Source organism: Staurois parvus, unplaced genomic scaffold (genome assembly GCF_062004578.1).
Source record: "Staurois parvus isolate SC_StPar_1 unplaced genomic scaffold, SC_StPar_1.0 ptg000347l, whole genome shotgun sequence".
Classification (NCBI taxonomy): domain Eukaryota; kingdom Metazoa; phylum Chordata; class Amphibia; order Anura; family Ranidae; genus Staurois; species Staurois parvus.
Genome location: NW_028318143.1, coordinates 4,568,589 through 4,583,162, shown reverse-complemented (window position 1 = coordinate 4,583,162; position 14,574 = coordinate 4,568,589). Strand labels below are relative to the sequence as shown.

At 42.1% G+C, this 14,574-nt stretch overlaps 1 protein-coding gene across 2 annotated transcripts in view; it reads left to right on the top strand.

The window, feature by feature from the left end:
• TTLL7 (tubulin tyrosine ligase like 7) overlaps positions 1–14,574 on the top strand; it is a 289,604-nt gene that overhangs the window by 205,788 nt on the left and 69,242 nt on the right. For both annotated transcript variants that reach the window (XM_089684390.1, XM_089684389.1), the window contains exons 17-18: positions 1,921–2,058; positions 13,886–13,966. In XM_089684390.1, the coding sequence (XP_089540516.1) occupies positions 1,921–2,058; positions 13,886–13,966 (219 nt within the window). The remainder of the gene's footprint in view (positions 1–1,920; positions 2,059–13,885; positions 13,967–14,574) is intronic.

Genomic DNA, 14,574 nt, shown 5'->3' with positions numbered 1-14,574 from the left:
TGGATCTTCTAGCAGACACATGATCCAGTGGTTTCAAAAATCTCTGAGCCCTTGTCCCAGAAGAAATATGCTGTGAAGAAGTTCTGACTACATCGCACTTTATTAAATATTTTACGTGCCATTCCAGGCAACATCAGGCTCCATACTCCACAATCACATTTCAGGTGGCGGCTTGACTCCACCAATCAGTTGTACCAACAAGAATGTCCCACACCAAGATCCAAAAATATTTTCTCCCTTTTTTAAAATAACCAGCAGGAACAGGTTCTATTTAGACATGTTTGGCATTAGGCACAGTGGTTTCTGAAAGCTCTCTAGCAAACTAAAAGTTGTCCAGTTAAGTAGTAGTTAGTAAAATTCAACTGGACTTGAAATGATAAAGATGTTTCTACAGCATTATTGACTGTCAAGGACATACCCCAGTGTTTAAAGCCAAATAAAAAAAGAAAACACTTATTCACCATAATCTAATTACCATAGAAAGTGTCTAGGTGGATGTTGATTGTCCATAAACAAGAAAGTTTGTAGAACCACCCTGTTCTAAATGCGTAATCCAATCACCATGGTGCAATGAATTTTGGGAGTTGGGGTTGAATTATGTAATTAGAACAGGGTCCACAAACCTTTATACTGCTCATCTTGTTCATGGACAATCAACATCTGCCATGACAAATTCCATGATGATTAAGGTGATTGAGTTAGTCGTGTGGCTATAAATACTAGGGTATGTTCCTGGCAATGATTAGAACTGAGGAAGCTGCTTGGATAAGCTTCAAAACATCTTCATCATTTTCAGAACCTTCATAAGTGTCCAGTTTGGGTCAGAGGTGTATTTAGTTCATGTGCTGCCCTAGGCAACACTAAAATTGGGGGCCTCCCCACCCCACCAGCACTCCCCCGCCGCCACCCTGGCCTATCACCGCAATCCACTCCCCATCTCCCACCACGACCACCCGATACATGCACTAACCTGAACCTCAGGAATGAAAGGAGCAGCCGGGCATCCCCGCACCCTCCAGCAGCGCACAGCCTCCTCAGATCTCATGGCAGAAATGAGGCAGTACTTCACCAGGTCCCCATCCCTGCCAATTGTGTCCCTTCTTCCAGGGGGCAGCACCACTTCCCTGAAAATTGCCACCCTAGGCAAGCGCCTTGTTTGTTTCACGGTAAATACGCCACTGGTTAGGGTTTAGATCAGTGGTGGTCAAGTCTCATGATATAGGAGGACTTAAATGCAGCCTCTGACTTTATCATCAGAGGACCACATAGAATATTTCCTAAATGTATTGTTACAGAACGCTGTCAGGGACTGAAAGCTTGCAACAGGAAATGGTCAAAGAGTACAGGCATTCCACATGAGATGGTCAGAGTCTGAGGATTTGCTATATGCTCCAGGGGATGGTCAGAGGCTGCAAACATGTTATAGGAGTTGTTGGAGACTAAGGACTAGCTTCAGGAGACAATCATATATTGGTGACACATTACAAGACCCAGCTAGAGTTTACGGCCATTACTGATCCTTTACAAATCAAGGTTTTCACATTTGTGCACCCTACAGCTCCTGTAAAAATTACTTGTGCCACATTTAATATTTCTCCCAGCAAGATCTATTATAAAAGATAAGAGGGAAAAAAAACATAAAAAGTGAAAATGGATGGACAGCACAGAAGGAGTAAGATGGTGTGAAGGAAATAAAGCAAGTAATTTAACCATTGGAAGCCAGAATAATTTCCTTTACTGGCCTGAGAAAGATCTTAGCTATGGAAAACACAGACTATGTCTGCAGGAACCCCGAGGACTGCACAATAAGTGCCAAAGGACTGCCTTTGGGCTGCAGATTAGGCACCAGGGAATTAGATCTACTTTGAAAATGTTTAACTCCTTGTGTAATGATGGTTTACTGTAAATTGTTTTCTTCAGAATGAGACCGGGTTGCATCACTTAACAAAAGACCAGGAGGAAGAACTAACCCGTCAGACCCTACTTGTTCTTCGAGACATGAGAATCAGGTTCCCAGGGAAGATGGATGAGGATGAAACATGCTCTATTATAGATGAAGTGAGTAGATTGTCTTTGCTGCATATTGCGGCCCAGAGCTATAATATTTAAGGCTTGCCAGCTACATACTGGATGCTGGATGCAGAATCAAGGAAAATTCATTTTCTATAGGGATGAATGGTAATATATAGAAAATGCACCAAAAAGGCATCACACTGTAAATGCACTGTGTGAAACATGCACAGGTGAAAATTTACCTGTCTGGACAAAAATATGCGAAATGCCATTGTCTTATTTTTGAAGCTAAAAGCTACAGAGCTGTCATTCCCACCCTTATCCAACTACGTAAGAGAAACTATGGGGAAAATCAAGAATTACGTATATAATGAAGTATGTCACTAACATTTGTAATTTGGTTTTAATATCACCTTACAGTGACCTTGTCACCTCCGGGTCACTTTGTATGTAAAAGCATACCTATAATAGAAAAGGGAATGTACTTACCTTTCCAGTTACCTATAATGATATCACGTACTGGGCACACAAAAATCTGTATCTGGCGGCCATGTTGTTCAAGAATCATAGGTTGGCCTTGACGGTTTTGTAGAACAGTTACATACTGCAGCAGCAAATACCTAGGAATGCATCTCCAAAGCCTGAACTTAGTCACATTTCAAAGAGCCTGTTACCTCAGCTTAGGAACATCAGACACCAGTACACAGACCTATGCCAGAGCTGTAAATATCTAAGTGAAGTCCTGGCAGGATGTTAATTTCTGCTAACCACAAAAATCTACAGATCAACATTTCCCTCTGACCCATCGTAAAACAGTCACAAAATCCTGCATGGTTTGTACGGCGATAAAACACATTAGGGATACACTGTGTGCAGTAAAAGATTTTTAACCAGGGCTAATGGGCATCGTAAAGCAGTCAGGCTTGAGGCAATCTTTCCAAGACCTCTGCTCAGCTCACAATTTAACAAAAATCTACAAACAGTGCATAAAATCAGACAGAACCAAGACACATAAATATTAAGTATTGCAATAAAAAAAAATTTAGGGTTCCTCCTGCGCTTCTATATGGTGATCAATATGAAGATAAGTGGCCAACACTCTACCTTAAACCTTATAAGTAAATATGCAAATAATAATAGTGTAGCGCTAATACATAATAAATAAGAATTTATATACCATAATATGTGATAATAATTATTAATATGTAAATTAAATAAATAAACATGCAGATGCGCAAAACTATAGTGATATGATCCAATAAGGATCTAATTAGTGCCACAAAAAACGTAGTGCAAAGCAACGTGAAATGACAAACTGGTCCTCAATCAGGACCTCATGTTGTGAAAAATCAATGATAACATCAATATCCACCCTCCAAAATTATACCTACCAGGGATTTTACAAATAAAAAAACACAAAGACTGGTGCAAAACATCCGTGAATCCCCAATTAGGGGATAAATCTCCTAACTAAAGTGACAAGTGCTTACATATAAAATGCAATCAAAAAACCTCAGTGACAAACTATTCCAATAACAAATATATCAAAAATTCATAAATGTCCACAACAAATATTAAATATAAGCCGTGATCCAATGAAAAAATAAATATATGTATTCCATGCAGATGATGAGGTGAATTTACACCAATGGTGAAATCCTCAATGGCTAAAATGCCCACTCACCTCCTTGCTATGACCCACTGGGCCAGCACGCTTTCAGGATCACCCCAGGATCCTTCACAGGCAGTATCTGGTTACTGGATGGTATCCAGAAGTAATCCCCCTCACTGGTGGCAATTACGCTTCTCAGGTCCACTCCAGATAAAAGTATCCGCTACACAGCACAATCATGCAAGTAAATGGCTGCTCCCCAGTCTGTCCTGCACAGATATCTGGTTTCAGGTTCATGTTCAATATTAAGTATATAGTTGAATGGGGAAATCATACCAAACAAATCAAGATCATACATGACTAAGCTATAGAAGGTGAGATAGAAGTCCGATACCTCCTGGCTGACAGGCCTATCTGAGATACTCTGAGTTTTGCATCTCTGGACACAAAATTCAGTGCTGAACAATAATTTACCAGTTTCCAGAATGCAACCTGTACGTGTTTGAAGATATTACAATTGGTATAAAATTGTGGGAAAAGAAGGGCTGTGATACAGCCATAAACACAGTGACATCCCATGGCCACTCCTCAGCCACTTAGTTGGTCAAATGGTCTCTGTCAATACTCCTTTGCAGGGGCGGACTGACCATTTGGAAACTCGGGCACTGCCCGAGGGCCCCAGGGTCAGTAGGGGGCCCCATGAGATGCCCCTGGTACCTTTTTCATAGGCTTTTTTGAGTTTGGGCAAGGACACAGGGGCCCCATGATCCCTTATTGCCCGGGGCCCCATGAGTTGTCAGTCCGCCCCTGCCCCCTTGATACCAAAGAAAAGTGGACTGCAAACACATTTGACAGCTCTCGTGTACCATGAAACCTAGAAGGTTTCTGTCAAGTTATGAGAGCCCATCTATCACCTTTCTCATGGACTGAAGTCTGCTGGAAACAGGACTTGCAAATATTTTCATCTTCAACTCCTTTTTATTTCTCTGTTGCATTATTGTCTCTTTGTTTCTTTGTAAAATCTTTTTCTGTAAATATTTTACTTTGCACCATTTTTTACCTTTTCATTATTAAACCATATTTTGAAGGAGTTAAAACTGTCTCTAAATGCCCTAATGCAAATTTAAAGAATCCCTGTCTCTTGAAGGGCACTATTAACAGGATAAACCTCTGAATATATCTGTCTGTGGTGACAGTGTGTGTACAGACGTTTATTTTAAAATCATAATTGTTATTGATAATCTTGTGAAAATTTCCAGCTTTTTGGTAAAAGCTCTTGGTGGCAGTTTAAAGGGTTAATTGCTTAGTTAACTTAAAGTGGAGCTCCACCCAGAAGGGGAAGTTTCGCTTTTAGGACTGCTCCCCCGCTCCCCATTAAGGATTGGCACCTTTGGGGGGCGGGTTCCCGAATTTGACAGGTACCCGTTCCCACTTCCTGTCTGATCACCTAGGCAATCGGAAGCGAAAGGTGTCCTCCCTCCCTCCATACCATTCATGAAGCCTAGCACTACTCGCGCATCCGCAGTGGGTACCCGGCTGTGAAGCCGCAAGCTGTCACAGCCGTGCGCCCACACTGAAGATGCCGGCCTCCTGGAATACAGGACGGCTGGTGAAACGGGCTGCAGGGGACACACCGCGGGACCGAGGGACAGGTAAGTGGCTGTTTTTAAAAGTCAGCAGCTACAGTTTTTGTAGCTGCTGACTTATATTTTTTGACAGAGTGAGTGGAACTCCGCTTTAACCCAGTGACAATCACTCATAGGCTGCTGGAACCTAGCTTGTGGTCCTGATAGCTGGAGAATCTTTGACCAGGGTGAGGCTGAGAGTGTCACTGTTGTGTATTTGTGACAGTGTGGTGTGAGATTGACCAGTCATTTGTCACAGTTGGTGAGAAGGTCAGTGGTCTGACACCGCATTCGTCATGCCTCTTATTTGTTGAAACACTGCCTCTTTGCTTCTCCCAGACTGCTGCAAGTATTCCACATTTCTGCCTGTATAGAATAAATGCTCCCCCACTGCATGCTGTGGTTTCTCCCATCATCCAATCTACAGGATTACGAGCCAGTGGGAGAAACCTTTGCATGAGGTGGGGGAAACAGGTATTTAACCCAACTGACTGGTCAAATACTTGAAGTGACTGGGAAGAAGAAAATAGGTGGAGTTTCAACAAACAGGCTGCTGGAAAAGTACATATTTTACCTCTTCTATTACAGGGAAGCTTTTACATACAGAGTGTCTTTGTGCTGACAGGGTCAATTTAAAACCCAACTCTCTCAAACATAAAAAAAGCTCTCTCTCTGCAAAATTCAGGCAATCTCCAAAGCTATATCCCTCAGACACACCGCTCTGTGATTCAGCTCTGGTCCTTCAAGTGGATCTTTGGTCAGAAAATTAAGTCCTGCTAGATGACTTCATGTTGGCCCCTTTTGCAGTTATAGCTTTGTAAAGCATTAAGATAAGTGCCTATAGTGTGTAAAATCAAGTAATTATTATTATTATTATTACTACGAGTTTATATAGCGCCAAAGGGTTTGCTCAGCGCTGACAGTGTACAAGTAATACACTGTCTCGCCTTTTTCTGCACATGCTCAGTTGCTAACTATTTTTGGCCCTGTATTGAAAATGTAGAGGCTGATCTGCTAACAGCCTACAGATTTACTGCTGTTCAGGGGCTCTGGGCTTCAGCAAAATGGCATCCTTCAGCAAGAAGAAATGGGAACAATGCTGAAGCAATTTACAACACACACTAATTTTGGTGCCATATTTAATAATGTGGAATGTATGTTCCTTGCTAAACAACATTATTTTTCATCAAGTTGTGATGGATAAAGTTCCACTTTCAGTGTCATTCAGCCCATTCCTGTCAGCCTATTCCATCAAAGACCTGCCCTCTGGGGGTAGGTCACCATGTTGGGCTTGATTTACCAGGGAATGCTGAAGGGAAGGGCCCAACATCATTAAAGTGGTTCTAAAGGCTAAATGTTTGTTACCTTAATGCATTCTATGCATTAAGGTAAAAAACCTTCTGGGTGCAGCTCCCCCCAGCCCCACCTTATACTTACCTGAACCCCATCTTGAGCAACAGCTCTCCTCATTGGCTCACACACCTGCTGCTGTCAATCACAACCAGTGAGGCAGTTAGGACAGAGAGTGGAGGCGGGGCTGAGCCACGATCTGTGTGTGAATGAACAAACAGAGTGCAGCTTGGGAGCGAGCCTGCTCGAATGCCCCCACAGCAAGAGGCTTTTTTATTGGGGGGCACTCGGCGGGGGGGGGGGGGCAGGTCCACTGGTGGGGGACCCAAAAAGGAGAGGATCGGGGCTGCTCTGTGCAAAAACCATTGCACAGAGCAGGTAAGAATAACATGGTTGTTATTAAAAAAACATTATGTGAGGCCTTTCTCTGCAGAATTTAGGAGCTGCCAATAAAAAAAGGACACTTGACCTGGCCAAAAACCCCTGGAAAAAAGGTATGTATGCGGAATAAAAAAAAAAAAAAGAAGATGATGGAAGATGCTCCAAGGGGGCAGGGACAGGATTTTTGGAGGAGCTAAAATTGAGCTTTATCGGTTAAAAAAAAATAAGCAAGTTCAGTGCTTCCTTTACTACCTGCCTCCTTTACAACATTTCCTCTTCTGTATTTTTATACTGTAAAGGGAAAACGTGAACTTGAAAAATTGAAAGAGAGCTAATTTCAGTTTAATAGACACAGTCAGGAGTTTCGGCCCTGTGTGTAGTGATTATAAAATGATTATGGGAATACACATTACATCCATACGACATATACAGAAGTATCGTTCTGCTGTCTGGGGGAATTTTTGTGCCTCCTATAAAATGCTGAATGTGTGATTCAACTGGACTTTTTTTTTTTTCATTCGTTGCCACTTAAACATTCCGCAACCTCTATAATTAAGTTCAGATTAACCAAATGAACGCTCTCCCCAAACAAAACCATTTTAATTACACTTTTGTTACTAATGTCTGTATTCTTTCCGAGTGGCTCTTTTGTTGTTGAGAACGTTCACAAGGAACATGGGACCTTGTACAATTAAAATCCAGCTGAATCTTTTCTCTTGGATATAACCCTGCGCATATACTCTATTGCCCGCATTGTTAAGGGCCTGACGTTTCACAAAAAGTAAAAGAGAAAAGATTTATGTTCTATTTTTTACAACCTCTGGATGTTCTTCAAGAAAAGCTCTCAGCAGGCAATGAGATGCTTCTACTGCTGTGATCAAATAACTTACCATACGGATATGAGGAAACTATTTTCATAGTTTACAACGCTGGTGAAATGGACCTTGGAGACCATTTACATTCTAGGTAACGTTTACTCAATATGAATATTTCCCAGGCAGCCGTTACTGGTTGAGAAATCATTGGATGCGCACTCCAAAAGCCGTTGTGAGCAGAACGGTTTGTGGCTGCGGGGACCAGTAATGCGTTGCTCGCTGCCTGGGGCGCTCAACGTTTTAACACCTCAAGAATATGCCTATAAGAAAAGAGGCTCATAAAATTGCAACTGCGATCAGTCTAGAACTGGACTTGTCCAAAAGCTTGGTGAACGTCTGTTTTACTGCCCGTCCAAGAGTAAAAGTTGCTGGCGTGAAAAACATACCAAACCACATTTGTGTGCATGACCGGAGTTTGCTAAGCCCCAAGGAACCATTTTGTTTATTTATTGGCATCGTTGCCAGTTCAGTACAACTTTGTGGGCCAAATACACAGTGTTCTTAGGCTGTTTTACTTTCTGCAGTTTATTAAAGTGGACCTCTCTAGTAACATTACAAGTCTGCATGAAAAATGCTTCCTGGCATGTCACAATATACGGCAAAAGTATCATTTTTCAAGAAAGCTGTAGGTTTTATCATTAGAAAGACATCTCCCTAGCCCTAGTCAAGTGACTTTGCCTGGCTGAGGCTGAAATTTTATATTATCTGCTGCAGGCAGGAGGAAGCATTTTCCCAGTCTCCTGTTTTCCCCATGACCAGATATAATCTGCCTCCACATATGGAATACCGATGCACATCCTCTCTTGGGCCACAACTTGGCATACTGCAAACATGTGGGCTAGGTGCAGCACGGTGTTGCGGGCAGTGAGCACACAAAGTCCAAATTTGCCAAAAGCAGTATATTGAAGGAAGGTTCAGCAAGTACAAACAATCCCGGTGGGAAGCACACCATCCGAAGCCACTTTTAAAACTATATAACAGCAATGGAGCATCGGTCTGAAGACCTGAAGATGTCGACAGCATTTTCCACAAGGAAGGGAATGGGACTTGGCTGGTCCATACCCAAGGGGAAGGCTTCCTGTTGGAGGTAGACATGGTCCCTGCTCTCTCTGTACTCCTCTGGAACCATTCCCTGTCTTTAAGCATGTTCCTAACAGGGGATCTGTCCCTAAGCTAGTCACTCACAAAAAGTGCGACAAGCCATGGAGCTGGAGTCTTACATGGACTTTGCCTGACCAAAGATGGGCACTAGAGTCACATAGGCACAAGCATCCAATCGGATAGTTACCCCCGTGTGACCGGGGAAACCATAGAGGAACCAAATTCCTCTCAACTTCCTGCACCATCTGCATTGCCGCTGAGTTTGAGCACCTGTAGTGGAAAATACAGGCTACAGTTGCCTACAAACATAACAAGAAATAAAAAGAAAACTGTCTAATATTTAAAGATCTCCATAATTCAGCAAGTGCTTATTGATATAAAATATGCAAGAGTAATCTCAAGTGGCTTTGTGGGTAAGTATGTTAATGTAAAACGCTTCAAGGTGCTTCTGAGCTGATCTTTTGATATTGGAAAGGATAATCTTCATTTTATATCTTAATATTTTACCTTTGTAGCAAGCAAGAGTCCTCCATGGTGCCCTATGGTGCCTCTGGTCTTTCACAATCTCACCAAGGCTCCTGAAGTATGGGCTTCATAAAGTACTCTCCTGATAGCTCTTTGAGGTGGACTTTGGATTCTGACTGCCAAAGATTGCATTGAAGTGAATGCAAATATATGCAAAGCCAAAGCTTTGCTCTTTAGTTTTGGATAAAGTAAGGAATGGTTAAGACTAGCTATGGTCTAGTCTGAACTTTGGCTCGGATCAAACCTGGAGGGAAGCCGTTACTCTGGCCCACAGCCACCTAATAAACTTTGGCTAGGACATTCCCTGCCCTGCAACTGCATGTACCCAGAGGGGCGGGGATGCTTATGCCTATAGATGTAATGATAAATACAGCAAAAGATTATAGATTAAAAGTGTATCTCTCTAATGGGTTAATGTATACTTAATTAGCTATTGAATTTAGCCAAGTGGCTGGAAAATGAACGAAGTTACCTTCCCTGTATAATGTCTTTTATTTATTGTGCAGATTGTTTGATTTCTCATATACTTGCTGGTCTCTGTTATGATATTCCCAGTCTGTATCATTGACTGATTTTGGCTTTGTGCATGGAACTGCTGATTTTGGCTATGGAAGCTGATATTTTATGGAATTGCTGTATTTTTTCTTTCTTTTCTCTTTTCTGTTCAATAAAGATTTTCTTGTTTTAAAAAAAAAAACAAGAATTTTTTTTTTGTTTTGGATAGAGTTGGGAAGGGTTAGATGCCCTCTCAAGTTTTTAATGGTGTCTGTGACCTTTTGGGGAGATATCTTGATGCATACTGAGCACCAATAAAAGGATAATGGAGGGAAATCCAAAATTTGTGAGTTGCATTCGGAAAAAGACTTTAGTGGAATTCTTTCAGTGGGGATGCCTGTTCCCAGGGACAACAGTCTAAGAGGGGAATTCTCCTCACTTTGGGAGATTTCCAGCTAACTTACTATTGCATGGTATAGACAGAAAGCTAAGGGAAAAGTCCCCAGTGGTGCACAGACAGCAACAAATAAATTAGCAGAGGTTTTGAACCATTTGCTTCTCTATCTAAAGATAAAATATGTGTTGGTTATACGTACACTTCAGTTGTATGCCAGGATTTGTTGATTCAAGTGATTTGACCATTCAGTTGAACTCATCTGGATTTTCAGCAAGACCCAATGTCACTCTTAATAAATACAATGATTTATCAGTCGACATGATTTGTTTTTCAGTGTCAGTTTTTAAGATAGACGATTATCTTTTATCTAAACAATTGCTCTTTTGAATGATTGTATTGTTGTTTGTTGGCATTGTTATTTCTTTTTTTTCAGTAATTAATTTGATTTTGTGATTCAAGGATGAGAGAAGACTGGTAATCATAGTGAATGTAACCTGTATAACTACTTTTAAAAACTTCTTTTTTTTTTTATCAGTTATTTAGGTTTATCCTCATACTGTTTAATTTGGAAAACCTAAAGGAAATTGTACAATCAGATTGAATAGTATGTAGCACTACCCTCATAAGGGCCGCTGGATTTGATTGGGTCCCCCTATGCTCTGCTTGGCCAGGCAACACGCATGTCCCACACTTTGCACACTGGAGCCAGAAAACAGTCCTTGAGCTTGGTTTTGTGATTTTATTGAGGGGTTAAACTTGGATGAGGTCTAGGGGTATATGGGATGCCCAAGGAATTGTAGCACATGATGACAACTTCTTAGCAACTATGTACAAAGATTCGGATTAGCAACAGTCTCTTCTTAAAGAATACTAAAGGCTCCTAGGTGTTCCTCCTCAGACTCCGAATGATTCCTTCTCTCCACCCAGCTGCCTGAGGGTATCCCTGGGCAAGGGGGCCCAAGAGCTGCTGATTGAACAGTCCCAGATGAGAAGCTAGTTGGGAATTGCATCTGACTGCCCTCTTCCTTTATCCGGCCCAGTGGGTGTACGAGTACTCACACTGCCCTCTCCTGTTAGTTTTGTGGGTTAGTGGCTGCCTTTAGGCCTTACACTAGGCTTTCTCCTTCCCTGCTATACAGGCTGTACTCTCCAAGTGACATTGAGGCAGTGGATATCCTTTTCTCCTGCGTCCTGCCTGTAAGTAGGCTCCCCTCCCTGGGGCCTCCTCCCAGGCTCCACATTGCAGCCTTCCTCAATCCATCTTCCACCCGACACTGCACACCTCCCCCAGGCTTTGCCACATTTGAGGGTTGCCCTAGTCACCATGCCCAGCCTCCTGCCAAAGGATTGGCCAAAGTCCCTCAAACATGCAGATCTGGGCCTCCACCCTTCTTCCAGAAAGCTCCCAGGTTTCTGGAAAGTGAGAGGGCTCCAGAAGCCCTGACTTGTTAGAGCCTCTTAGCCTGTCCTGAGGTAACCTCACTATCTCACTCCCCCGGCTGCTGCTCAGTCTCTATCTAATATTAAAAAATACCAACCTAACGGAGGGCGTTACAAGTATATGGTCAGCTTAATTTGGGATTTTTTCTCTTACTTCCTGTTGAGTCTACAGGACACATGAAGGGAAATCTACCCAGTTGGATGCAGAAGGCAAAAAAAAATCCCAAACAAAAACTGACAGGCGTTGTAACAATTCCACGCTCTTTCCAATATAAAAAAGAACAGAAGTAGGATTTTCAAAAGGAGGTCAGTTGTGGCAGACACGTGTTTGTCTATGTACAGGTTTAGGTTAAGGATAAATAATGCAGTGATGCAAAGCATTTCCTCTTTCCCGTGTCCAGCCTTTTAATGGTCTGATTATTTTTATCTTGTGATTTTTCTCTGGAATTCTGTCTTAAGGATTAATGGGCCATATATACAATAGCAGAATCGGAAAAGGAAGGAATCTACCCTTACTGACAAACAGCTTGGCATTATTGGCTGTAGTATTTACACTTTTTAAAGCTGAAATCCAAGGTAAAAAAAAATACAAGACAAATAAATACATATAAATATATAAGACAAATAAATAAAATATACAAGAGACTTTAGTATATCTTTCCGATCTGTGCAGTAATTCAGTGTGAAACTTTGCTTCTGTGCAGGAGCTTCCTGTAATAAAGACCGGTCACTGCTGCTCTCTCTCCTTATGCAGGGTGACTGGTCTTATCTCTACCCCCTCCTGTAGTTTTCTGCAGGCTTTCTGTAGTGGGCGGTGTCACAGATCCACGGTCGCCGCCACCAACATGCGACAATCGCACGACCGCGACTAACAGTAATACGTCACGCCCACGGCGTCAGACCCCGGACCGAAGGACCGGCCGATCTAAAACCGCGGTGTGATGCGCGTAACAAGGCCCCACCCAGCTGCACCCTGCACAGCGATTGTCCAGCTAATGGGCTACAAACGGTGCCTGCAGCCTGAATGCGCTTGTTACTGGGTCGGGTTAATTACGCCACTAACCCTTCACACTGCCACCACCGTCTTGAAATGTACAGAGAAGTCGGACTCTGTCAGAAATACACTATAATGATTGAAAAGTCACCTGTCCAATATGGTAAATTGGGCAGAGAGTAAACAAACACAGTAGCGTCTATTCAAAAGGTAGGAATTCGTGAATTGCAGGTAAGCGCTTAAAAACAGTTTAACACTTTCAGAAAGAAAGATTTATTACTAAAAGAGTCAAACAGGTGCAATAAAATATTTACAAAGAGATGTCAAGTCTCTTTGTAATATGTGTAAAGACACAGCAAAGAGATAATTCGGAGGGAAATTACAGGGTTAAGTTACTTGCCCTTAGCCTGGGTTTGCAGATCCAAGTTGCAGAGCAGGATTATTCTTTATCTCCTCCTTAGATGTTAGCTGGGAGATCTGTGTACAACTCTAACTCTCAGACTTGCTATCCTGTCTCTTTTTAAAATCCCCCCGGCAAGGGGGGGTGGCTCTGCGTCTGCCCAATACAATATGTTGGCCAGGATGTCAGTGGACTCTCAGTTAAAACTAACAGCTTCATAATCCATGACATGAAACATACAGTTGACCTGAGGAATGTTCAATTCTCTTTTAAGTCCGGGAGAGAAGCTATTATCTGTTTTATGATGGGTGAAAAAGGTTACACTTACACAAACGGCTGATACCAAACTGGGGATGCTTAACCTGGGCTGACCCACACCATCTGTCAGGAGATAACGTTTGCCTCTCAGGACTGGAGGGGGTAGGGAGTGTGAGGAATTTCCCTAAAAGAAAAGAAAAAGGGGAGCTCCGCTTCCAACTCTGATGAGCTAGTTTGCTACAGGCGGGGCTTGCTTGGCCCCTCCCACAGCCCTGCTCTCTGCAGAGGCTATGTTCAATACAGTGATAATGTCACTGTTCATTTTTTAAGGTAATATTTAAGGTTTGCAATGCCCTGTGATGCACACAAAGTGGATTTAAGGCGTTTAGCTTTAATGTTTTATTTTCTGCCTATTACAGATAATGGAAAATTGGCGATATCACAAACCCAAGGTAGCTTCTTACTGGCTGATAAAACTTGACTCTGTGAAGCAGAAAAAGGTATGTGTGTTTGGTCGTTTTGTTAAAGTGTTATTAACCCTTTCAATGTCAATTTAGCATTTTTTGCACATGTAAAAAAATAATTTTAAGCCTGAAGGTTACAAAAAAACCCCAAAACATTATATATTTTCAGAAAGCAGACACCCTAGAAAATAAAATAGTGATAGTTCCTATGTTTATGTCACATGATATTACCACAAAGGTAAATTTTAGTAAAAAACACACTAAAGTGAATTTTAGGGCAAACAAACGCAATAAATTACCCAAACGTTTGGTAAAATATAAAAGACGAGGTTGCGCCAAGTAAACAGATACGCAACATGCCAAACCTTAAAATTGTGTGCGTCTATGAAATGGCGACAAACTTCAGTACCCTATATTTTCTATAGGTGATGCCAAAAGCCCCTACAGGTCATCAGTTTAGCGTTATGGAGGAGGTCTTGTGCTAGAATTATTGCTCTCACTCCGGCGTGCGCAGCGATATGTAACGTGTATCACAGTCGACGTTTTCATGTGTAGGCGCCCTGATGTGTGTGTTCATGTTTGTACATGTGTATATGTGGGGGTGGGGGGCCTTAATCTTTTTTGGGGGGGGATTTTATGTGCTT